The sequence below is a fragment of the Anolis carolinensis genome, unplaced genomic scaffold (genome assembly GCF_035594765.1).
Source record: "Anolis carolinensis isolate JA03-04 unplaced genomic scaffold, rAnoCar3.1.pri scaffold_7, whole genome shotgun sequence".
NCBI lineage: Eukaryota > Metazoa > Chordata > Lepidosauria > Squamata > Dactyloidae > Anolis > Anolis carolinensis.
Genome location: NW_026943818.1, coordinates 2370486 through 2396216, shown reverse-complemented (window position 1 = coordinate 2396216; position 25731 = coordinate 2370486). Strand labels below are relative to the sequence as shown.

General features: G+C 37.2%; 2 protein-coding genes across 3 annotated transcripts in view; one reads left to right on the top strand and one right to left on the bottom strand.

The window, feature by feature from the left end:
* Nucleotides 1-5128: 5128 nt before the first annotated feature.
* On the bottom strand, nt 5129-21590 carry cdk9 (cyclin dependent kinase 9). The gene is made up of 7 exons (XM_062959436.1): nt 21409-21590; nt 16653-16734; nt 15285-15375; nt 13573-13739; nt 13314-13485; nt 10786-10934; nt 5129-6088 (listed from the first exon to the last, which is right to left on the bottom strand). Exons 1-7 carry the CDS (start codon nt 21588-21590, stop codon nt 5723-5725), a joined length of 1209 nt encoding a protein of 402 aa, XP_062815506.1. The 3' UTR covers nt 5129-5722.
* A 35-nt stretch (nt 21591-21625) lies between these two features.
* Nucleotides 21626-25731, top strand: part of sh2d3c (SH2 domain containing 3C) — a 53837-nt gene continuing 49731 nt past the window's right edge. The window contains exons 1-2 of one of the 2 annotated variants that reach the window (XM_062959413.1): nt 21626-21753; nt 24992-25056. In XM_062959413.1, coding sequence (XP_062815483.1) covers nt 25020-25056 — 37 coding nt within the window. In that variant the 5' untranslated portion in view covers nt 21626-21753; nt 24992-25019. The remainder of the gene's footprint in view (nt 21754-24991; nt 25057-25731) is intronic. The other variant, XM_062959412.1, reaches the window with a different exon arrangement.

Sequence of the window (25731 nt, the reverse complement as noted above, 5' to 3'; positions counted from 1 at the left end):
AGCCTTCTAACTGGCAGCAATTGGATAAAAGCAATTATCTCTCTCTAATTAGGACTTTATTTTTCTTTTCTTTTTGTTGTATCAACCTAGAGGCGTGGATGATGGGTTGTGTTGTCACATTTCGAGGTTGAGGGGCCTGTAGTTTTGTTGTTTTGTGGGTCGCCGTGATGCCATCACTCTTTTATATATATAGATTCAGACAATAGAAAAAGATCCCAATTTTGCTTCAGCTGCACCCCCTGGTGGTTTATTCACGGAACTGGTTTTATCAATTGATCATTATCTTGCTTTCATGGCTGGAATCACTGGGTTGCTGAGAGTTTTCCGGGCTGTATGGCTATGCTCCAGAAGCATTCTCTCCTGACGTTTCGCCCACATCTGTGGCAGGCATCCTCAGAGGTTGTGAGGTCTGTTGGAAACTAGGCAAGTGGGGTTTATATATACCGTATATACTCGGGTATAAACCTAGTTTTTCAGCCCTTTTTTAAGACTGAAAAAGCCCCCCTTGGCTTATACTTGGGTGAGGGTCCTGGGAAGCTTATATTCAGATCAGCTTATACTTGAGTATGTATGGTACATTTATTATTTTTCTCTATTATTATTGGTATTATTACATTTATTATTTTACCCTATTAATCATTATTATTTATTATTTAACTCTATTATTATTATTATTACTATTACTTTTAATTTACTCTATTTTTATTATTATTAATACAGTAGAGTCTCACTTATCCAACACTCGCTTATCCAACGTTCTGGATTATCCAACGCATTTTTGTAGTCAATGTTTTCAATACATCGTGATATTTCGGTGCTAAATTCATAAATACAGTAATTACTACATAGCATGACTGCGCATTGAACTACTTTTTCTGTCAAATTTGTTGTATAACATGATGTTTTGGTGCTTCATTTGTAAAATCATAACCTAATTTAATGTTTATTAGGCTTTTCCTTAATCTCTCCTTATTATCCAACATATTTGCTTATCCAACGTTCTGCTAGCCCGTTTACGTTGGATAAGTGAGACTCTACTGTACATGTATACATATATACAATATAATGTACAATAATTTATAATATAATAATATATTGTATATGCATATATTAATATTATTTTTAATATAAAATAATACTAATAATACAATATAATAATATTAATTATATATTACATGTAATATTATTATTATTACAATACATAGATATAGTACAATATGGTAATTTATTGCCAGTATTTATCTGGGGAAGAAAGAAATCTTGCCTGTTTATTGTTACATTTATTATTTCACTCTATTTATTAATATTATTATTTTATTTATTATTTCACTCTATTATTAAAAGGATACATAAGCACATTTACATTGAAGAAGATGAAAATAATGATTTGATCAGAGTTGGACAAGTCTTATTTTAAATTATTTATTATTTATTGATTTAATACATTTATATCCCGCCCTGGGACTCAAGTACAGCTTACAAATTAAATTTACATACAATATTATATTATTAGCATAGCACAATAATGGCAATAAATTACTATATTGTACTAAATCAATATATTGTAATATTATTAGGAATATTACATGTAATATAGTATACTAGCTGTGCCCGGCCACGCGTTGTTGTGGCGAAGTCTGGTGGTATGGGAAATAAAGTACAGTAGAGTCTCACTTATCCAACACTCGCTTATCCAACGTTCTGGATTATCCAACGCATTTTTGTAGTCAATGTTTTCAATATAACGTGATATTTTGGTGCTAATTTTGTAAATACAGTAATTACAACATAACATTACTGCATATTGAAGTACTTTTTCTGTCAAATTTGTTGTATAACATGATGTTTTGCTGCTTAATTTGTAAAATCATAACCTATTTTGATGTTTAATAGGCTTTTTCTTAATCTCTCCTTATTATCCAACATATTCGCTTATCCAACGTTCTGCCAGCCCGTTTATGTTGGATAAGTGAGACTCTACTGTATTGAGGAATTGGTGGTAGTTAAGGTAAAGGTTTTCTCCTGACATTAAGTCCATTATAAATGGGTTATATAGCTGTGTGGAAGGGCCTTGAGTCTACACTGCCATATAATCCAGTTAAAATCAGATAATCTGTATTTTATAGGCAGTGTGCAAGAGGCCTAAGTGAGGCCTAACTCTGCCTGTCCCCTGGGCTGAGCAGGTTGCTAGGAGACCAAGTGGGCGGAGCTTAGCCTTCTAACTGGCAGCAATTGGATAAAAACAATTCTTCTTCTCCCTCTAATTAGGACTTTGTTTTTCTTTTCTTTTTGTTGTATGAACGTAGAGGCATGGATGAGGGGTTGTGCTGCCAAGTTTAGTGTTTCTGGAATGTGTAGTTTTGTTGTTTTGTCCTAGGCCGAAATTTCATTACCCTTTTATATATATAGATATACAGTAGAGTCTCACTTATCCAAGCTAAACGGGCTGACAGAAGCTTGGATAAGCGAATATCTTGGATAATAAGGAGAGATTAAGGAAAAGCCTATTAAACATCACATTAGGTTATGATTTTACAAATTAAGCACCAAAACATGTTATACAACAAATTTGACAGAAAAAAGTAGTTAAATACGCAGTAATGTTATGTTGTAATTACTGTATTTACGAATTTAGTACCAAAATATCACGATATATTGAAAACATTGACTACAAAAATGGCTTGGATTATCCAGAACGTTGGATAAGTGAGACTCTACTGTATCTTGCTTTTTGTGTTGTCGAAGGCCTTCATGGCGGGAATCACTGGGTTGCTGAGTTTTCCGGGCTGTCTGGCCATGTTCCAGAAGCATTCTCTCCTGACGTTTTGTCCACATCTGTGGCAGGCATCCTCAGAGGTTGTGAGGTCTGTTGGAAACTAGGCAAGAGGGGTTTATTTATCTTTGGGAGAAAGAACTCTTGCCTGCTAATTGTTATATTTATTATTTCACTCTATTATTATTATTATATCTATCATTTCATTCTGTTATTAAAAGGATACATAAGCACATTTACATTGAAGAAGATGAAAAGAATGATTTGATCAGAGTTGGACAGTCTTATCTTAAATTATTTATTATTTACTACATTTATATCCCGCCCTTCTCACCCCGAAGGGGACTCAGAGCGGCTTACAAATTAAATTTACACACATTATATTATTAGCATAGCACAATACTGGCAATAAATTACTATATTGTACTAAATCAATATATTGTAATATTATTAGGAATATTACATGTAATATAGTATACTAGCTGTGCCCGGCCACGCGTTGCTGTGGCGAAGTCTGGTGGTATGGGAAATAAAGTACAGTAGGGTCTCACTTATCCAACACTCGCTTATCCAACGTTCTGGATTATCCAACGCATTTTTGTAGTCAATGTTTTCACTATAACGTGATATTTTGGTGCTAATTTTGTAAATACAGTAATTACAACATAACATTACTGCGTATTGAAGTACTTTTTCTGTCAAATTCGTTGTATAACATGATGTTTTGGTGCTTAATTTGTAAAATCATAACCTATTTTGATGTTTAATAGACTTTTTCTTAATCTCTCCTTATTATCCAACATATTCGCTTATCCAACGTTCTGCCAGCCCGTTTATGTTGGATAAGTGAGACTCTACTGTATTGAGGAATTGGTGGTAGTTAAGGTAAAGGGTAAAGGTTTTCTCCTGACATTAAGTCCATTATAAATGGGTTATATAGCTGTGGAAGGGCCTTGAGTCTACACTGCCATATAATCCAGTTAAGATCAGATAATCTGTATTTTATAGGCAGTGTGGAAGAGGCCTAAGTGAGGCCTAACTCTGCCTGTCCCCTGGGCTGAGTGGGTTGCTAGGAGACCAAGTTGGCGGAGCTTAGCCTTCTAACTGGCAGCAATTGGATAAAAACAATTCTTCCTCTCCCTCTAATTAGGACTTTTTCTTTTCTTTTTGTTGTATGAACGTAGAGGCACGGATGAGGGGTTGTGCTGGGATGTGTAGTTTTGTTGTTTTGTCCTAGGCCGAAATTTCATTACCCTTTTATATATATAGATATACAGTAGAGTCTCACTTATCCAAGCTAAGCGGGCCTGCAGAAGCTTGGATAAGCTAATATCTTGGATAATAAGGAGGGAATAAGGAAAAGCCTATTAAACATCAAATTAGGTTATGATTTTACAAATTAAGCACCAAAACATCATGTTTTACAACAAATTTGATGGAAAAAGTAGTTCAATACGCAGTAATGTTATGTACATACACACATACACACACACTGTGTATACTCGAGTATAAGCCTAGTTTTTAGCCCTTTTTTTAAGACTGAAAAAGCCCCCCTCGACTTATACTCGGGTGAGGGTCCTGGTTGGCTTATATTTTGGTCAGCTTATACTCGAGAATATATGGTACATTTATTATTTTTCTCTATTATTGTTGCTACTATTACATTTATTTTACTCTATTATTATTATTAAGAAATTTATTATTTCACTCTGATCTTATCATTATCATTGCATTTATTATTTTACTCTATTTATTACTTGTATTATTTTCTTGTATTTATTATTATTATTGCATGTATTATTTTACTCTATTTATTATTACATGTATTATTTTCCTGTATTTATTTATTATTATTGCATGTATTATTTTACTCTATTATTATTAAAAGGATCCATAAGCACATTTACATTGAAGAAGATGAGAATCATGATTTGATTAGAGTTGGACAGTCTTATCTTAAATTTGAGTTTCATGCAAATATTCAAAAACATTTAAACTCCTGATGCCTCAATACATGTAATTTTATTGGTATCTATTTTTATTTCTGAAATTTACCATTCTCAGCTTATACTGGAGTCAATGTTTTCCCAGTTTTTTTGTGGTAAAATTAGGTGCCTCCGCTTATATTCGGGTCGGCTTATACTCGAGTATATATGGTATATACTTGTGGAATAATATTCAGGCTGTGAGAAAGAACTCTTGTCTGTTGGAGTCAAGTGTTAATGTTGGAAGTGGCTGAGATGGTGTGACTTATCCAGGGTCAAGCGGTGTTTTTTCTCGGCTGAGCCGGGATTCAAACTCAAAATCCCACAAACATGATCCCCATTGATCCACAAATCGAAACAAGGCATTGCATAGCGTGAGACATTAAAGCCAGAATTTTTAATCACAGTTTGGAGCATTCATCAAGCTATTATGATTTTTTTTTCAAAGGAAAAACACATGATGAGGTTCACAAAAGATATTAAAAATAAAGCAAACTAAAGGGGGGGGAGAATGTGCAATTCTTGCCTCTGTTTTTAGAAAAAGTTTTTTTTCCTGCTATTGCGTCTGGATTAATTTTTAAAAAAATCTATATATAAAATAAAAATAAAAAAGTGCAGAAGCTTCACAAAAGGGCAGAAAAGCAGAGGCAACGGGATGTCACCCCCACCATCCAAGATCCAAAGCTTGTCCTAAAGGAAAACAAGCCCATTTTGGCTCTCGGTGGACTGACCGCAATCTGTTCGGGATCCTGGAAACGGATCTGTAGATCCTCGAACTGCTGCACATTTCGCATAATCCTGTGGCCTCTTGACACGTTTCTAATTTCACCTCGTTCTGCCTACAATTCATTTTCACAACGGAGTCGAAAGTAACCAAAGCCCGACTGCTTTGTTTTTCTTCTTTTTCAATCATCATGCTTTGAAATGAACTTTTGTTTTTTTTTTCCCCGCTTCTTTTTAAAAATCAAAACACGCGGTCGAACTCGGTCTGGTTGGTGGCGGTGGTGTTCCGGCACTGGTTGGCCGGCGGCTGGGGCATGTGCCCGCCTCTCCTCCGGGGTGGAGCCAGGTACTCGAACATGGACTGGTTGTGGGTGGAGAGCATGTTCTTGAGGTCCGACGGCATCGGGTCGGACCAGAAGAAGTCGTGGTTCAGGGCGTCGTCGCTGTCGATCCTCTGGGCCGGGTCCAGGACCAGCAGCTTATCGATCAGGTCCAGCGCGTAAGGGTCTTTGACGTAGGCTTTGAGCCGCTCCTTGACTTTGCGCTTCTGCCCTTTGGGCAGCTCCAGCTTCTGGTAGAGCTCGTATTTGTCCACGTTGGGCCAGACCTAAGTAGGAACCAAGGAGAAACAGGCGTCACAGGGTGACAAAGGCAAGGACAAACAGACTGAGAGACAGTGGGTTGCTGTGAGTTTTCCAGGCCATGTTCCAGAAGTATTCTCTCCTGACGTTTCGCCCATATCTATGGCAGGCATCCTCAGAGGTTGTGAGGTATGGATAAATAAATTTATAATAAATTTATAACAAATTTATAAATAAATTTAAAATAAATTTATCCATACCTCACAACCCCTGAGGATGCCTGCCATAGATGTGGGTGAAACGTCAGGAGAGAATACTTCTGGAACATGGCCACACAGCCCGAAAGACATACAACAACCCAGACAGTGGGTTGCTGTGAGTTTTCCAGGCTATATTCCAGAAGCATTCTCTCCTGACGTTTCGCCCACATCTATAGCAGGCATCCTTAGAGGTTGTGATGTGTGTTAGAAACTAGGAAAGTGGGGTTTATAATAATAATAATAACTTTATTTTTATACCCTGCCTCTATCTCCCCAAAGGGGACTCAGGGCGGCTTACATGGGGCCAAGCCCGAATAAAAACAATCTTCTATATACAGTAGAGTCTCGCTTATCCAACACTCGCTTATCCAACGTTCTGGATTATCCCACGCATTTTTGTAGTCAATGTTTTCAATACATCGTGATATTTTGGTACTAAATTCGTAAATACAGCAATTACTACATAGCATTACTGCGTATTGAACTACTTTTTCTGTGAAATTTATTGCATAACATGATGTTTTGGTGCTTAATTTGTAAAATCATAACCTAATTTGATGTTTAATAGGCTTTTCCTTAATGCCTCCTTATTATCCAACGTATTCGCTTATCCAACATTCTGCAGGCCTGTTTATGTTGGATAAGTGAGACTCTACTGTATATCTGTGGAATGATGTCCAGGGTGAGAGAGAGAACTCTTGTCTGTTTGGCAAGTGTAAATGTTGCCATTGGTCTGCTTCATTAGCATTGAATTAATAATAATAATAATAACAACAACAACAACCACAGCAACAATAATACATTACACAGTCCTAAACGCTTGGGAAGTGTTCGACTTGTGATTTTGTGATACGAAATCCAGCATATCTATCTTGTTTTCTGTGTCATACAATGTCGTTGTGTCAACAATACAGTAGACACTCATTTATCAAGCTAAACAGGCCGGCAGAACGTTGGATAAGCGAATATCTTGGATAATAAGGAGGTATTTAGGAAAAGCCTATTAAACATCAAATTAGGTTATGATTTTACAAATTAAACGCCAAAACATCATGTTATACAACAAATTTGACAGAAAAAGTAGTTCAATACGCAGTAATGTTATGTTGTAATTACTGTATTTACGAATTTAGCACCAAAATATCATGATATATTGAAAGCATTGACTCCAAAAATGGCTTGGATAATCCAGAAGCTTGGATAAGTGACTCTACTGTATATAAAAAAGTGATGGCATCAGGGCAGCGGACAAAACAACAAACGTACAGGCCCCCCAGCCTCGAAATTTGTCAACACAACCCATCATCCACGGTTCTAGGTTGATACAACGAAAAGAAAAGAAAAATAAAGTCCTAATTAGAGGGAAAGGAATAATTGTTTTTATCCAATTGCTGACAGTTAGAGGGCTAAGCTCCTCCAACTTGGTCTCCTAGCAACCAACTCAGTCCATGAGACAGGCACAGTTAGGCCTCAGGCCTCTTCCACACTGCCTATAAGATACAGATTATCTGATTTTAATGGGATTATATGGCAGTGTAGACTCAAGGCCCTTCCACACAGCTATATTACCCCTTTAGAATCTTATATTATCTGCTTTAAACTGGATTATCTTGAGTCCACACTGCCAGATAATTCACTTCAGTGTGCATTTTATACAGCTGTGAAGAAGGGGCAGTTCTAGGCAAATAATATAAGATTACAAATATACAGTAGAGTCTCACTAATCCAACATAAACAGTGTCCTCTATCCTCACCACTTTCACAGTACACAAACAACCAAATGCATACTAAACATAAAGACAACCATACAACAGACATTCAGTACCACCACTATCTCAACAATTTATCACCAACACCACCAGACAAAGCCACAGCAACGCGTGGCCGGGCACAGCTAGTCTATATATATAAAAGAGTGATGGCCTCAGGGCAGCGGACAAAACAACAAAACTACAGTCCCCCCAACCTCGAAATTTGACAACACAGCCCATCATCCATGGCTCTAGGTTGATACAACAAAAAGAAAAGAAAAATAAAGTCCTAATTAGAGGGAGAGGAATAATTGTTTTTATCCAATTGCTGCCAGTTAGAGGGCTAAGCCCTGCCCACTTGGTTTCCTAACAACGCACTCCGCCCAGGGGACTGGCACAAGAGTTTGGAGAGACCCCTAAAGGCCATCCAGCCCAACCCTTTCTACTATGCAGCAGGACACAATCCAAGCATTCCCAACACATGGACAACGTATAAATACTATACAATACTACACAGGGACATAGACCCCCTCTACCCTCACCACTTTCACAGTACACAAACAACCAAATGCATACTAAACATAAAGACAACCATACAACAGACATTCAATACCATCACTACCTCAACAAGTTCTCACCAACGCCACAGCAACGCGTGGCCGGGCATAGCTAGTAGCAATATAAAACACAACAATAGACAAAAGACATGCACAATTATAAAAATTTAAACATTAGCCAATAAAAACCAATGACAAGAACTAATAAAAACATGGATTAAACTGAGAGGTTGTAAAGTAGACTGGGTAAGGTGCACCATATAAATATTGTAAACACGAGGTGACTGATAAAGTGCTGCAATAAAGTGATAAAGTGATATAGACCCTGTGTCTATATCAAGTTCACAAAGGTAAAAAGTGCAAACCAGTATAAGAATGGTCACAGATACAGGATTGTTATGGGAATGAGATATATATTTGTGGAATGATGTCCAGGGTGAGAGAAAGAACTCTTGTCTGTTTGGCAAGTGTAAATGTTGCCATTGGTCTGCTTCATCAGCATTGAATTAATAATAATAACAACAATAATACATCACACAGTCCTAAATGCCTGGGAAGTGTTCAACTTGTGATTTTGTGATACAAAATCCAGCATATACATCTCATTTGCTGTGTTATACTGTGTCTTTGTGTCAATAACAATAATAATAACATATTATTATTATTATCATTATTATTATTATTTGCTACATTTATATCCCACCCGTCTCACCCTGAAGGGGACTTAGTGCAGTTTACAAATTATATGTACATACAATATATTATATTATTAGCATAGCACAATATCAGCATTATATATTGCTATGTTGTACTATACCATCATACTGGAATATTAGTACAGTAGAGTCTCATCCAACATAAACGGGCCGGCAGAACGTTGGATAAGCGAATATCTTGGATAATAAGGAGGGATTAAGGAAAAGCCTATTCAACATCAAATTAGGTTATGATTTCACAAATTAAGCACCAAAACATCATGTTATACAACAAATTTGACAGAAAAAGTAGTTCTATACACAGCAATGCTATATAGTAATTACTGTATTTATGAATTTAGCACCAAAATATCACGATGTATTGAAAACATTGACTACAAAAATGTGTTGGATAATCCAGAATGTTGGATAAGCGAGACTCTAGTATAGTAATATTATATGTAATATATAATATATAATCACTATTATATTGTATTATTGTTAGTATTTTATTGCATTACATTATAATATTATTGTCAATACTGCATGTATATACTATATATATATACTAGCTGTGCCCGGCCACGCGTTGCTGTGGTGAAGTATGGTGGTATGGGAAATAAAGTATTGAGGAATTGGTGGTAGTTAAGGTAAAGGGTCCCCTGGGCTGAGTGGGTTGCTAGGAGACCAAGTGAGCGAAGCTTAGCCTTCTAACTGGCAGCAATTGGATAAAAACAATTATTCCTCTCCCTCTAATTAGGACTTTATTTTTCTTTTCTTTTTGTTGTATCAACCTAGAGGCATGGATGAGGGGTTGTGCTGTCAATTTTCGAGGTTGTGGGGTGTTTACTTTTGTTGTTTTGTCCGCTGCCGTGATGCCATCACTCTTTTATATATATAGATATATACACACACATACACAATAATAATACATCACACAGTCCTAAACGCTTGGGAAGTGTTTGACTTGTGATTTTGTGGTACGAAATCCAGCATATCTATCTTGTTTGCTGTGTCACACTATGTCGTTGTATCAATAATAACAATAATAATTTATTTATGTCCCGCCACCATCTCCCAGAGGGACTCGGGGCGGCTTACAAAACACTCAAGGTGTGACAAAAAATACAAAATCCAAGTGCAAAACAAAACATAGGCAATAAACAGCACAACATCATAAATTCACAGTACCCCCTGGTAAAAACAATAAAATACAGCAATTGCCATAGATAAAACAGCAGGATTGTGAAGTGCTAAAAAAGAGTCAACACCCCTCATATGTATTATAAGAGAATCTAAATATGATCAAAGGCTTGTCGGAAAAATGAGTTGGTCCATGCCTGGCCTAGACCATAGGTTCTTTGCCTTCACACAAATAAATACAATCTAAAACAGTATAAAAAGAGAAACGTATCATCAAGAGTGCACCATTAGATGAATCCAGAGATCTCTTTGCTTACATCGGGAGTGATGGATCCGCAGAGCTGGCTGATGAGCGTGAGCTGGTGCTGCTCCGTGTTGCCCTGCATGATGGGGCTCCGGGTCCACATCTCGGCCATAATGCACCCCGCGCCCCAGAGATCAATGGGCGGCCCGTAATCCCGCTCTCCTAAACAGAAGAGTGTCTTGTTATATATACACACAATATAATTTTCTATCTATCTATCTATATATAAATGAGTGATGGCATCACGGCGACCAACAAAACAACAAAATTACAGGCCCCCCAACCTCAGAATTTGACAACACAACCCATCATCCACGGCTCTAGGTTGATACAACAAAAAGAAAAGAAAAATAAAGTCCTAATTAGAGGGAAAGGAATAATTGTTTTTATCCAATTGCTGCCAGTTAGAGGACAAATCTCTGCCCACTTGGTCTCCTAGCAACCAACTCAGCTCAGGGGACAGGCAGATTTAGGCCTCACATAGGCTTCTTCCACAGATTATCAGATTTTAACTGGATTATATGGCAGTGTAGACTCAAGGACCTTCCACACAGCTATATAACCCATTTATAATCTTATATTATCTGCTTTGCACTGGATTATCTTGACTCCACACTGCCATATAATCCACTTCAGTGCATTTTATACAGCTGTGAAGAAGGGGCCTCATATAATCCAGTTCTAAGCAGATAATATAAGATTATCAATATACAGTAGAGTCACTTATCCAACATAAACAGGCCAGCAGGATAAGTGAATACAGTAGAGTCTCACTTATCCAACATAAACGGGCCAGCAGAATGTTGGATAAGCGAATATGTTGGGTAATAAGGAGGGATTAAGGAAAAGCCTATTAAATATCAAATTAGGTTATGATTTTACAAATGAAGCACCAAAACATCATGTTAGACAACAAATTTGGCAGAAAAAGTAGTTCAATACGCAGTAATGCTATGTAGTAATTACTGTATTTACGAATTTAGCACCAAAATATCACGATATATTGAAAACATTGACTACAAAAATGCGTTGGATAATCCAGAACGATGGATAAGCAAGTGTTGGATAAGTGAGAATCTACTGTATGTTGGATAATAAGAAGGGATTCAGGAAAAGCCGATGAAACATCAAATTAGGTAATCGTTATACAAATTAAGCACCAAAACATCATATTATACAACAAATTTGACAGAAAAAGTAGTTCCATGCGCAGTAATGCTATGTAGTAATTATAGTAGAGTCTCACTTATCCAACACTTGCTTATCTAACGTTCTGGATTATCTAACGCATTTTTGTAGTCAATGTTTTCAATATATCGTGATATTTTGGTGCTAAATTCATAAATACAGTAATTACTACATAGCATTACTGCGTATTGAACTACTTTTTCTGCCAAATTTGTTGTCTAACATGATGCTTTGGTGCTTCATTTGTAAAATCATAACCTAATTTGATGTTTAATAGGCTTTTCCTTAATCCCTCCTTATTATCCAAGATATTTGCATATACAAGCTTCTGCCGGCCCACATAGCTTGGATAAGTGAGACTCTACTGTACTGGATTTATGGTTCCCATCCCCTTGATCAGGTTGTGTAAGTGTTATTTATTGCTATACAATTGTATTATTTTACCTTGTTTAATAATGTGTTATTATGCTGCTATGTAATGTATGTGATGTTTTTATGATTGGAAACTGCCCTGTGTCCCATCCGTGAGATAGGGTGGTATATAAATAGTTATTATTATTATTATTTTATGACACAGCAAACAAGATAGATATGCTGGATTTCGTATCACAAAATCACAAGTCGAACACTTCCCAAGCGGTGATGGGCACATTGGGTGCCGTGCCAAAAGATCTCAGCCGGCATTTGGAAACAATAGACATTGGCAAAATTACGATCTGGATTATCCAAGGCATTTTTGTAGTCAATGTTTTCAATATATCGTGATATTTTGGTGCTAGATTCATAAATACAGTAATTACAACATAACATTCCTGCGTATTGAACTATTTTTTCTATCAAATTTGTTGTATAACATGATGTTTTGGTGCTTAATTTGTAAAATCATAACCTAATTTGATGTTTAATAGGCTTTTCCTTAATCCCTCCTTATTATCCAAGATATTCGCATAGCCAAGCTTTTGCCGGCCCGTTTAGCTTGGATAAGTGAGATTCTACTGTATAATAATATTAATTATATATTATATTTTACATGTAATATTACTAATGATATTACAATATATTGATACAGTACAATATAGTAATTTATTACCAGTATTGTACTATGCTAATAATATAATATTGTATGTAAATTTAATTTGTAAGCCGCTCTGAGTCCCCTTCGGGGTGAGAAGGGTGGCATATAAATGTATTAAATAATAATAATAATAATAATAATAATAATAATAATAATAATAATAATATTCCAAGTACTAACCAGCCTTGTGATGGCACAATCCTATCCTCCCCACGCGTGAACTGGCCGTGCCAAAGGCCACAAAGGGTCTTGTTGTCCACCGAACGCTCTTGACTCACCTAGAAGGAGCTCAGGAGGCCGGTACCATAGAGTCACCACCCGGTTGGTATAGCGGTTGGGCTGGCTGTTCTTTGCCAAGCTGAAGGCCCGGGCCAAGCCAAAGTCGGCCAGTTTCAGGACCCCGTCCCGCGTGATGAGGACGTTGGCCGCTTTCATGTCCCTGTGCAAGATCTGGAAGAGGAGAAAAGCAGGGACGGTGAAGGGAGCCCCTTCCTCAGGAGCCGTAAAGTGGGCAGACCGGAGGGGAGCTCTCCTCACCTTGTTCCGGTGGATGTAATAGAGGCCGTTCAAGAGCATCTGCATCACTTTCTTGATCTCGGAGAGGGTGAACTTGACATGGGCGTTGCTGAGGAGGCCGGCCAAGTCGTGCTCACAGAAGTCGAAGACCAGGTAGATGCTCCCCTTGCAGCGGTTGTAGGGAGAGGCTGCGGAATCAAAGGGAAGAAGCAGATGAAAAAGGGCGACAAACCCAACAGTTACATCTTTGGGTTCTTGTATGTCTTTTGGGCTGTGTGGCCCTGTTCCAGAAGTATTCTCTCCTGATGTTTTGCCCACATCTATGGCAGGCATCCTCAGAGGTTGTGAGGCATGGAGAGACTAGGTAAGGAAGGTAAATATATATCTGTGGAGAGTCCAGGGTATGACAAGAGTCCTTTGTCAATGTGTTGTCGAAGACTTTCATGGCCGGGATCACAGGGTTGTTGTATGTCTTTCGGGCTGTGTGGCCATGTTCCAGAAGTATTCTCTCCTGACGTTTCGCCCACATCTATGGCAGGCATCCTCAGAGGTTGTGAGGCATGGAGAGACTAGGTAAGGAAGGTAAATATATATCTGTGGAGAGTCCAGGGTGTGACAAGAGTCCTTTGTCAATGTGTTGTCGAAGGCTTTCATGGCCGGGATCACAGGGTTGTTGTATGTCTTTCGGGCTGTGTGGCCATGTTCCAGAAGTATTCTCTCCTGACGTTTCGCCCACATCTATGGCAGGCATCCTCAGAAGTTGTGAGGCATGGAGAAACTAGTCAAGGAAGGTAAATATATATCTGTGGAGAGTCCAGGGTGTGACAAGAATCCTTTGTCAGTTGGAAGCCAGCGCTAATGTTTCAGTTAATCAACCAGAGAAATCAGCCGTAGCGGAGCACTTGATGAACCAACCTGGACACAGTATATTAATAATAACTTTTATAATAATAATAATAACTTTATTTTTATACCCCGCCCCATCTCCCCGGAGGGACTCGGAGCGGCTTACATGAGGCCATGCCTGACATAAAAATACAATAACAGCGATAAAACAGTAAAACAATTTCACATCAACATCAGTAAAACAGTCATAAAAGTCAGCATACCGCATAAAATGTTAAAAATGGGAGGCTAAAACACATTATTTGAGAACACAGAAATGCTGGACCATTCCAACAGCTATCATGTCAGACGACACAGAGAAGCCATTGAACTCCACAAGCATGTGGACAACTTCAACAGAAAGGAGGAAACCATGAAAATGAACAAAATCTGGCTACCAGTATTAAAAAACTCAAAAATCAAAACAGTAGATGGGCAGAGGAGCCCCAAGGACAGCTGATGACTGAACAAAGGATGCCCCCCAGGCAAGAGACAAACCTTTCCAATGCTAATTAGGATGATTAACTGAAACATTAGCGCTGGCTTCCAACTGACAAAGGACTCTTGTCACACCCTGGACTCTCCACAGATATATATTTACCTTCCTTGCCTAGTTTATCCATGCCTCACAACCTCTGAGGATGCCTGCCATAGATGTGGGCGAAACGTCAGGAGAGAATACTTCTGGAACATGGCCACACAGCCCGAAAGACATACAACAACACTGTGATCCCGGCCATGAAAGCCTTCGACAACACAGTTACATCTTTCATAGACTCATAGAACAATTGAGTAGTAGACCGATTAGATCAATCCCAGCTATGACACATGACAGTGCAAATGGTTACCTTTAGTCCGACAGATCTCAATGAGATTCACCACGTTTTCATGCTTCAGCAGCTGGAGGATCTTGATCTCCCGCAGGGCTGTGATAGGAAACTTGAGAGGAGGAGGAAAAACTGTTAGAAGACTTGGTTCCTTTCCCACCCCAAACCTGCAAACTCACCGCTTCCTGGGTTGCTGTGAGTTTTCTGGACTGTATCTAGACGTCTCTAGACGTTTCACCCACATCTATGGGACGCCTCCTCAGAGGTTGTGAAATTGGTTGGAAACTAGGAAAGTGGGTTTTATCTATCTCTGGAAAAATATCCAGGGTGGGACAAATATTTATGTATTTAATACATTTATATCCCGCCCTTCTCACCCCGAAGGGGACTCAGAGCGGCTTACAAAATAAATTTACATACAATATTATATTATTAGCATAGCACAAGACTGGCAATAAATTACCATATTGTCCTATATATATATATAGTAATATTATTAATAATATTACATGTAATATATAATTAATATTACAGTAGAGTCTCACTTATCCAAGCCTCGCTTATCCAAGCCTCTGGATAATCCAAGCTATTTTTGCCTTGAATGTTTCCAACATATCGTGATATTTTGGCGCTTAATTCGTAAATACAGTAATTACAATATAACATTACTGCGTATTGAACTACTTTTTCTATCAAATTTGTTGTATAACATGATGTTTTGGTGCTTAATTTATAAAATCATAACCTAATTTGATGTTTAATAGACTTTTCCTTAATCCCTCCTTATTATACAAGATATTCGCTTATCCAAGCTTCTGCCGGCCCATTTAGCTTGGATAAGTGACTCTACTGTATTATATTATTAGTATTATATTATATTAAAATAATATTATTAATATATGCATATATTATAATATTATATATTATTGTAAATTATATTGTATATATGTATACATGTATATAAATATCTCTTGTCTATTCGAGGGAAATGTGAATGTTGCAATTGACCGGCTTGAATAGCCTTGCAGTTTCAAAACCCGGCTGCCTCTTCCCTGGGGGAATCCTTTGTTGCGAGGTGTTAGTTGGCCCTGACTGTTTCCTGCTAACTCCTCCAAACAAAGGATTCCCCCAGGCAGGAAGCAGTCAGTCTTTGAAGCTGCAAGGCTATTCAATGCAATATTCAACTCAAACAGGCAAGAGTTCTTTCTCCCACAGATAAATAAACCCCACTTGCCTAGTTTCCAACAGAGCTCACAACCTCTGAGGATGCCTGCCATAGCTGTGGGCGAAACGTCAGGAGAGAATGCTTCTAGGACATGGCCAGACAGCCCGGAAAACTCACAACGACCCAGCGATTCTGGCCATCAAAGCCTTCGAAAGGACACTCACCCCTTCTTTTTCATTCTCCATCAACACTTTCTTCAGAGCCACTTTCTTCCCGGTCTGCCGATGCTTTGCTTTAAACACCTCCCTGAAGAGAAAATGGAAAGAATGTCTAAGGAGAAGCGTGACAACCAAAGCGGAGGAGGTAATAATAATATTAATCTATTTTTTATTATTTGTTACCAGTCTATCTCCTCTAGTAAATGGTCAGGTAATATTTCAGATAGAAAGAAAAGCTGAATAGAAGATGAAATCAGATCCAGAGCCTGTCTGGAAGGACCCTTAGTTTTTCCAGAAAGCACAAAAAAGCAAAAAGGATTTAAATGGCTTTTAATTCGACTGATTGTTGAGTCCATGGTTTGGAGGAAAGTTGACTTATCACAGGCATGGGCCCTCCCTCCAGGTGTTTTGGACTTCAACTCCCACAATTCCTAACAGCCTTGGAGGGCCCAAGTTTGCCCATGCTTGGGTTATAATATAAAAGCTGCAGAATCTGCCGGGGGCCGGGCTGTGGTGCAAGCTGGTCAGCAGCCAGCTGCAATAAATCACTCTGACCAAGAGGTCATGAGTTTGAGACCAGCCAGTGTCTGGGTGAGCACCCGACAATTAAAATAAAAAATAGCCCCTAAGCAACCTGAAAGATAGTTGCATCTATCAAGTAGGAAATTTAGGTACCACTTATATGTGGGGAGGCTAATTTACGACACCATAAAAATCATTGGAATGAGGAAGTTTCCGTCGCAGTGGATGATGAAGCAGCTGCTCCCCCTGTGGCCAGAATGAAGCATATCCTCAGGAAGCTGGAAAAGGTTTAAATTGCCTCTGCGTCTGTCTCTGTTCTATGTTCATATGGCATTGAATGTTTGCCTTATATGTGTACAATGTGATCTGCCCTGAGTCCCCTTCGGGGTGAGAAAAAAGGGCGGAATATAAATACTGTAAATAAATAAATAAAATCACTGGTGGTAAAAAATGCTTGTCAGTGAGACCTGGTAGGTTGTGAGATATTAACAAATTCCCTTTAAAAAAAAACCCTGCTTGTTCAAGAGTATCTGGAAAACCAAGTCCAACCAATGCTCAACAGCCAAGCTGTTCCAGAACATCTGTTGCTGGGAGACCAACAACAATGGAGGAAGGACCCAGCCCTTGGCTTCACAATCTGCTTGGATGTTATTGGAAAGACAGGATGCTGAAGGAAACGGATACAGGGTGAGCTTCTGTGGCTGAGTGGATCAAGGTCTAGAAACTTTAAAAAAAATTCAGAGTTCTACTTTACTTCCCAGTATTGGTTTATTTTTAAACTTCTGTTCAACATCTTGATTAATGACTTAGATGAAGGGTTAGAAGGCAAAATCATCAATACTCCAGAAGACAGGAGCAGGATTCAAAACGATCTTAACAAATGAGAGAGATGATTGGCCAAAACTTAACACAATGAAGATCAACAGGGACAAATGCAAGAGACTCCACTTAGGTGTGAGTATATATAATGATATATAATAATATAATATATTGTATATACATATAATAATGACAATCTATATACAGTAGAGTCTCACTTATCCAACACTCGCTTATCCAACGTTCTGGATTATCCAACGCATTTTTGTAGTCAATGTTTTCAATATATCGTGATATTTTGGTGCTAAATTCATAAATACAGTAATTACTACATAGCATTACTGCGTATAGAACTACTTTTTTCTGCCAAATTTGTTGTCTAACATGATGTTTTGGTGCTTCATTTGTAAAATCAAAACCTAATTTGATGTTTAATAGGCTTTTCCTTAATGCCTCCTTATTATCCAACATATTCGCTTATCCAACATTCTGCCAGCCCGTTTCTGTTGGATAAGTGAGACTCTACTGTATATATAAGAGTGATGGCATCAGGGCAGCGGACAAAACAACAAAACTACAGGCCCCCCAACCTTGAAATTTGACAACACAACCCATCATTCACGGCTCTAGGTTGATACAACAAAAAGAAAAGAAAAATAAAGTCCTAATTACAGGGAGAGGAATAATAATTTTTATCCAATTGCTGCCAGTTAGAAGGCTAAGCTCCACCCACTTGGTCTCCTAGCAACCTACTCAGCCCAGGGGACAGGCAGTTAGGCCTCACTTAGGCCTCTTCCACAGATTATCAGATTTTAACTGGATTATATGGCAGTGTAGACTCAAGGCCCTTCCAAACAGCTATATAACCCATTTAGAATCTTATATTATCTGCTTTGAACTGGATTATCTTGACTCCACACTGCCATATAATCCACTTCAGTGTGCATACTAAACATAAAGACAACCATACAACAGACATTCAATACCACCACTACCTCAACCTCACCAACACCACCAGACAACGCCACAGCAACGCATGGCCGGGCACAGCTAGTAATATTATAATACAATATAATACTAAAAATAATACAATATAAAAGCATTAATTATATATTATATATTACATGTAATATTACTAATAATATTACAGTATGATAATAAATACAGTAGAGTCTCACTTATCCAAGACTCGCTTATCCAAGATTCTGGATTATCCAAGGCATTTTTGTAGTCAATGTTTTCAATATATTGTGATATTTTGGTGCTAAATTCGTAAATACAGTAATTACAACATAACATTACTGCGTATTGAACTACTTTTTCTGTCAAATTTGTTGTATAACATGATGTTTTGGTGCGTAATTTGTAAAATCATAACCTAATTTGATATTTAATAGGCTTTTCCTTAATCCCTCCTTATTATCCAAGATATTTGCTTATCCAACGTTCTGCCGGCCCGTTTAGCTTGGATAAGCGAGACTCTACTGTGTATATATATATATATATATATATATATATAGTATATACATGCAATATGACAATAATATCATAATGTAATGCAATATAATACTAACAATAATACAATATAATATTGATTATATATTATATATTACATATAATATTGCTACTAATATTCCAGTATGATGGTATAGTACAATATAGCAATATATAATGCTAATATTGTGCTATGCTAATAATATAATATATTGTATGTACATATGTGTTAAAGCGCTGAGCTGCTGAACTTGCTGTCCGAAAGGTCCCAGGTTCAAATCACCCCTTCAGGGTGAGAAGGGTGGGATATAAATGTAGTAAATAATAATAATAATAATAATAATAATAATAATAATATATTATTATTATTATTATTATTATTATTATTATTGTTGACACGACGACTTTGTATGACACAGCAAACAAGATAGATATGCTGGATTTCGTATCACAAAATCACACATCGAACACTTCCCAAGCGTTTAGGACTGTGTGATGTATATACAGTAGAGTCTCACTTATCCAACACTCGCTTATCCAAGGTTCTGGATTATGCAAGGCATTTTTGTAGTCAATGTAATGCAATATAATACTGACAATAATACAATATAATATTGATTATCTATATATATAAAAGAGTGATGGCATCACGGCGACCCACAAAACAACAAAACTACAGGCCCCCCAACCTCGACATTTGACAACACAACCCATCATCCACGCCTCTAGGTTGATACAACAAAAAGAAAAGAAAAATAAAGTCCTAATTAGAGAGAGAGGAATAATTGCTTTTATCCAATTGCTGCCATTTAAAAGGCTAAGCTCCTCCAACTTGGTCTCCTAGCAACCCAATAAAAAACACTAAAAAATAATTTAAAAAATTAATACAATAAAATACTATAATAACAGAAAATAACTAAAAATAATACAAGAAAATAATGACATATAATAAAAAGATAACTTACAATAAAATTAATTAAAAAATACAAATAACGTCAAATAAAAATTACACAACAATTTTTAACCAATACCACCACCACTTTGCCACAGCAACGCGTGGCCGGGCACAGCTAGTATATTATATATTACATATAATACTACTACAGTAGAGTCTCACTTATCCAACATAAACGGGCCGGCAGAATGTTGGATAAGCGAATATGTTGGATAATAAGGAGGGATTAAGGAAAAGCCTATTAAACATCAAATTAGGTTATGATTTTACAAATTAAGCACCAAAACATCATGTTATACAACAAATTTGACAGAAAAAGTAGTTCAGTACGCAGTAATGCTATGTAGTAATTACTGTATTTACGAATTTAGCACCAAAATATCACGATGTATTGAAAACATTGACTACAAAAATGTGTTGGATAATCCAGAACGTTGGATAAGCGAGTGTTGGATAAGTGAGACTCTACTGTACTAATATTCCATGGTATGATGGTACTCAGGGCGGCTTACAAATATAAAACAATTACGATAACATTCCATTTACATTAAAACATTCATAAAATACATATATAAATACACATTTAGGCGTGTCCAAACCAGGCCTGTCCTTACATCCTGAAACATAGAGTTGTATTATATTAATACTGTATTATTATTATTATTATTATTATTAAGACAAGGCCAGGGCTGTTGTTGTGATTAATGTTGGGCCTGAAATTAATTTGGATCAATCTCAGATTTAGGACAAGCTTGGGCCTGCCTTCCAGGGGTTTTGGACTCCAACTCCCAGCATTCCTCGCAGCCTCAGGCCCCTTCCTTTTCCCCCTCAGCCGCTTAAGCGGCTGAGGGGGAAAAGGAAAGGGCCTGAGGCTGCGAGGAATGCTGGGAGTTGGAGTCCAAAACCCCTGAGGGAAGGCCCAAGCTGGCCCAGGCCTGCTTTAAAGAAGGCGAGGAAGGGAACGAAGCTCACCCGAAGGTGCCCTGCCCGATCTTGGCCAGCTTCTCGTACTTGGAGACCTCGTCGCAGAAGGGACACTCCACCGTGTCGTACTGCTTGGCCATGGCGGAGCCGGCGGCCCCGACCTCTTCTGGCTGCCGGCGGCTTCCGTCTGAGGGGCGCGCGGCTGCGCTTCCGCCCGGCCTCGCCTCCATTCGGGGGCCGACACTTCCGGGAAGACGCGCCGCCGCTGGCGCCGCCGCCGCTAGGCACGCCGGGAGTCGTAGTTCCGGAGTTCCCAGAGTCCGGAAGTAGCCGGGAAAAAAATGGCGGGAAGGATTTCAACGGCCTCTCCTGCGGCCTGGCTGGCTCTCCCAAGTAATAATAATAATAATAATAATAATAATAATAATAATAATAATAATAATAATAATAATAATAATAGCAATGTTAGTAAGCTCTCTCAAGTCATAATAATAGTAATAGTAATAGCAATGTTGCAATGTTAGTAAGCTCTCTCAAGTCATAATAATAATAATAACAGTAATAGCAATAATAATGATAATAGTAATAGCAATATTGCAATGTTAGCAAGTTCTCTCAAGTCATAATAATAGTAATAGTAATGATAATGATAATAATGATAATGATAATAATGATAATGATAATAATGATAATAATAGTAATAGCAATATTGCAATGTTAAATAGTAATCGCAATAATAATGATAATAATAATAGTAATAGCAATATTGCAATGTTAGTAAGCTCTCTCAAGTAATAGCAATAATAATGATAATAGTAATAGCAATATTGCAATGTTAGCAAGCTCTCAAGACATAATAATAATAATAGTAATAGCAATAATAATGAGTAATAGCAATATTGCAATGTTAGTAAGCTCTCTCAAGTAATAATAATAATAATAATAGTAATAGCAATAATAATGATAATAATAGTAATAGCAATATTGCAATGTTAGTAAGCTCTCTCAAGTCATAATAATAATAATAGTAATTGCAATAATAATGATAATAATAATAGTAATAGCAATATTGCAATGTTAGTAAGCTCTCTCAAGTAATAGCAATAATAATGATAATAGTAATAGCAATATTGCAATGTTAGCAAGCTCTCAAGACATAATAATAATAATAATAGTAATAGCAATAATAATGATAATAGTAATAGCAATATTGCAATGTTAGTAAGCTCTCTCAAGTAATAATAATAATAGTAATAGCAATAATAATGATAATAATAATAGTAATAGCAATATTGCAATGTTAGTAAGCTCTCTCAAGTCATAATAATAATGATAATAATAATAATAGTAATAGCAATATTGCTGGATTTCATATGAAATCCAGCATATCTATCTTGTTTGCTGTGTCATAATAAAAAAGTAATAGCAATATTGCAATGTTAGTAAGCTCTCTCAAGTAATGATAATGATAATAGTAATAGCAATATTGCAATGTTATTAAGCTCTCTCAAGTAATAATAATGATAATGATAATAACAGTAATAGCAATATTGCAATGTTAGTAAGCTCTCTCAAGTCATAATGATAATGATAATAATAGTAATAGCAATATTGCAATGTTAGTAAGCTCTCTCAAGTAATAATAATAATAATAATAATAATAGCAATGATAATGATAATAATAATAATAGCAATATTGCAATGTTAGTAAGCTCTCTCAAGTAATAATGATGATAATAATAATAATAGTACAATGATAATAATAGTAATAGCAATATTGCAATGTTAGTAAGCTCTCTCAAGTCATAATAATGATAATAATAATAATAATAGCAATGATAATAATAGTAATAGCAATATTGCAATGTTAGTAAGCTCTCTCAAGTAATAATGATAATAATAGTAATAGCAATATTGCAATGTTAGTAAGCTCTCTCAAGTAATAATAAAGATAATAATAATAATCATAATAAAGATAATGATAATAGTAATATTAGTAATAGCAATATTCCAATGTTAGTAAGCTCTCTCAAGTCATAATAATAATACATATGTATATATGGGAACGTTGATACCACTCTGAGGGAAAAGTATGTAGTATACAGTTTATTTATTTATTTTATTTACTAGCGACATTTATATCCCTCCCTTCTCATGCCGAAGGGGACTCAGGGCGGCTTACAAGTTATATATACATACAATATATTATATTATTAGTATAGTACAATATAAGCATTATATGCAGTAAAGTCTCACTTATCCAACGTTCTGGATTATCCAACGCATTTTTGTAGTCAATGTTTTCAATATATCATGATATTTTGGTGCTAAATTCGTAAATACAGTAATTACTACATAGCATTACTGCATATTGAACTACATTTTCTGTCAAATTTGTTGTATAACATGATGTTTTGGTGCTTCATTTGTAAAATCATAACCTATTTTGATGCTTAATAGGCTTTTTTCTTAATCTCTCCTTATTATCCAAAATATTCACTTATCCAACGTTCTGCTGGCCCGTTTATGTTGGATAAGTGAAACTCTACTGTATTACTATATTGTACTATTTATTATTTATTTTTAGTGACATTTATATCCCGCCCTTCTCACCCCGAAGGGGACTCAGGGTGGCTTACAAGTTATATATACATAAATATATTATTAGTATAGCACAATATAAGCACCACCTAAGCCTTATATCTATATATATAAAAGAGTGATGGCATCACGGCTATTCACAAAGCAACAAAAGTACAGGCCCCCCAACCTCAAAATTTGACAACACAACCCATCATCCACGCCTCTAGGTTGATACAACAAAAAGAAAAGAAAAATAAAGTCCTAATTAGAGGGAGAGGAATAATTGCTTTTATCCAATTGCTGCCAGTTAGAAGGCTAAGCTCCTCCAACTTGGTCTCCTAGCAACCCAATAAAAAATAATAAAAAAACAATTAAAAACACTAAAAAATTAACACAAAATATTATAATAACAGAAAATAACTAAAAATAATACAAGAAAATAATAAAATATAATAAATGAAAAGATAACTTACAATAAAATTAATAAAAAAATGCAAATAATGTCAAATAAAAATTACACAACAATTTTTAACCAATACCACCACCACTTTGCCACAGCAACGCGTGGCCGGGCACAGCTAGTATTATTATATTGTATTAAAAGATTATATTGCAATATAATTGGACCAAACTTGACACACAGAGGCCCCATGACCTGCCAAAAATACTGGAGGTCTTTGTGGGAAATTCACCTTGATTTGTAGGAGTTGGGATTTTTTTAAATTTGGGATTACAGTTCCCAGAATCACCCAGCAAGGATGCTGGGTGATTTTTGCAGAATGCGCACTGGACCAATGAGATCTTACACCCAAAGGAGCAAGTGTTGGGAAAGGACACGCAGGTGCATCGTGTGCCGTTTTTTTCCTTCCTCCTTACATTATTTTCATTCTCAAAGCAAATGCAGAGGCTTGGGTTGTGCAAGTGCAGAGGAAATGTGAGCAAAACAGAAAGCGAGAAAGGGGGGGGAGGGGGGGAAAGGAAGGGAGGCTGGGTGCCAAGAAGGCTTGATGAAAGTTGTAAGCGTTGTGCACACTTCTTCTCCTTCTAGCGCCGCCCGCCCTGTCGGAACCCAAGCCATGGCCGAAAGCCAGAAGAGGGGAGGAGGCTTCAAAAGTAAGTGAACACGCCGCAGGACACTGATTCGGTCTCTCTGGCGCTGGCTGGAACATGGGTCCGCATGAGATCTTTAGAGAGAAATGTGATCTGTGTGAGAGAGAAAGCTCTTCTTCTGGACTGTCATGAGGTGGCCACGTTCAGGCATGGACCAACTTGGGTCCTCCAGGCAAACACACCTGGTTTTATGTGTTGTCAAAGGCTTCCATGGCCAGAATCACTGAGTTGCTGTGAGTTTTATGAGCTGTATGGCTATGTTCCAGAAGCCTCCTTTCCTGATGTTTCACCCACATCTATGGCAGGCATCCTCAGAGGTTGTGAGGTCTGTTGGAAACTAGGCAAGTGAGGGTTATACACCTGGTTTGGCAATGACTATAAAGACAATGTACTGGTCCCGTTGTACTGGGACCAAGTTGGTGTCACTGTGAGCCTAAGAACCATCCCAATGATGAGCCTCCATAATGGAAATGGGCCGGTTGCATTGGCCCTGCGGTGCTTGCTGATTGCTAACAGCGATTGGAGTGCCTCTCAACCTCTGAGGATGCCTGCCATAGATGTGGGCGAAACGTCAGGAGAGAATACTTCTAGAACATGGCCACACAGCCCGAAAGACATACAACAACCCTGTGATCCCGGCCATGAAAATCTTTGACAACACAGCGATTGGAGTGCTTT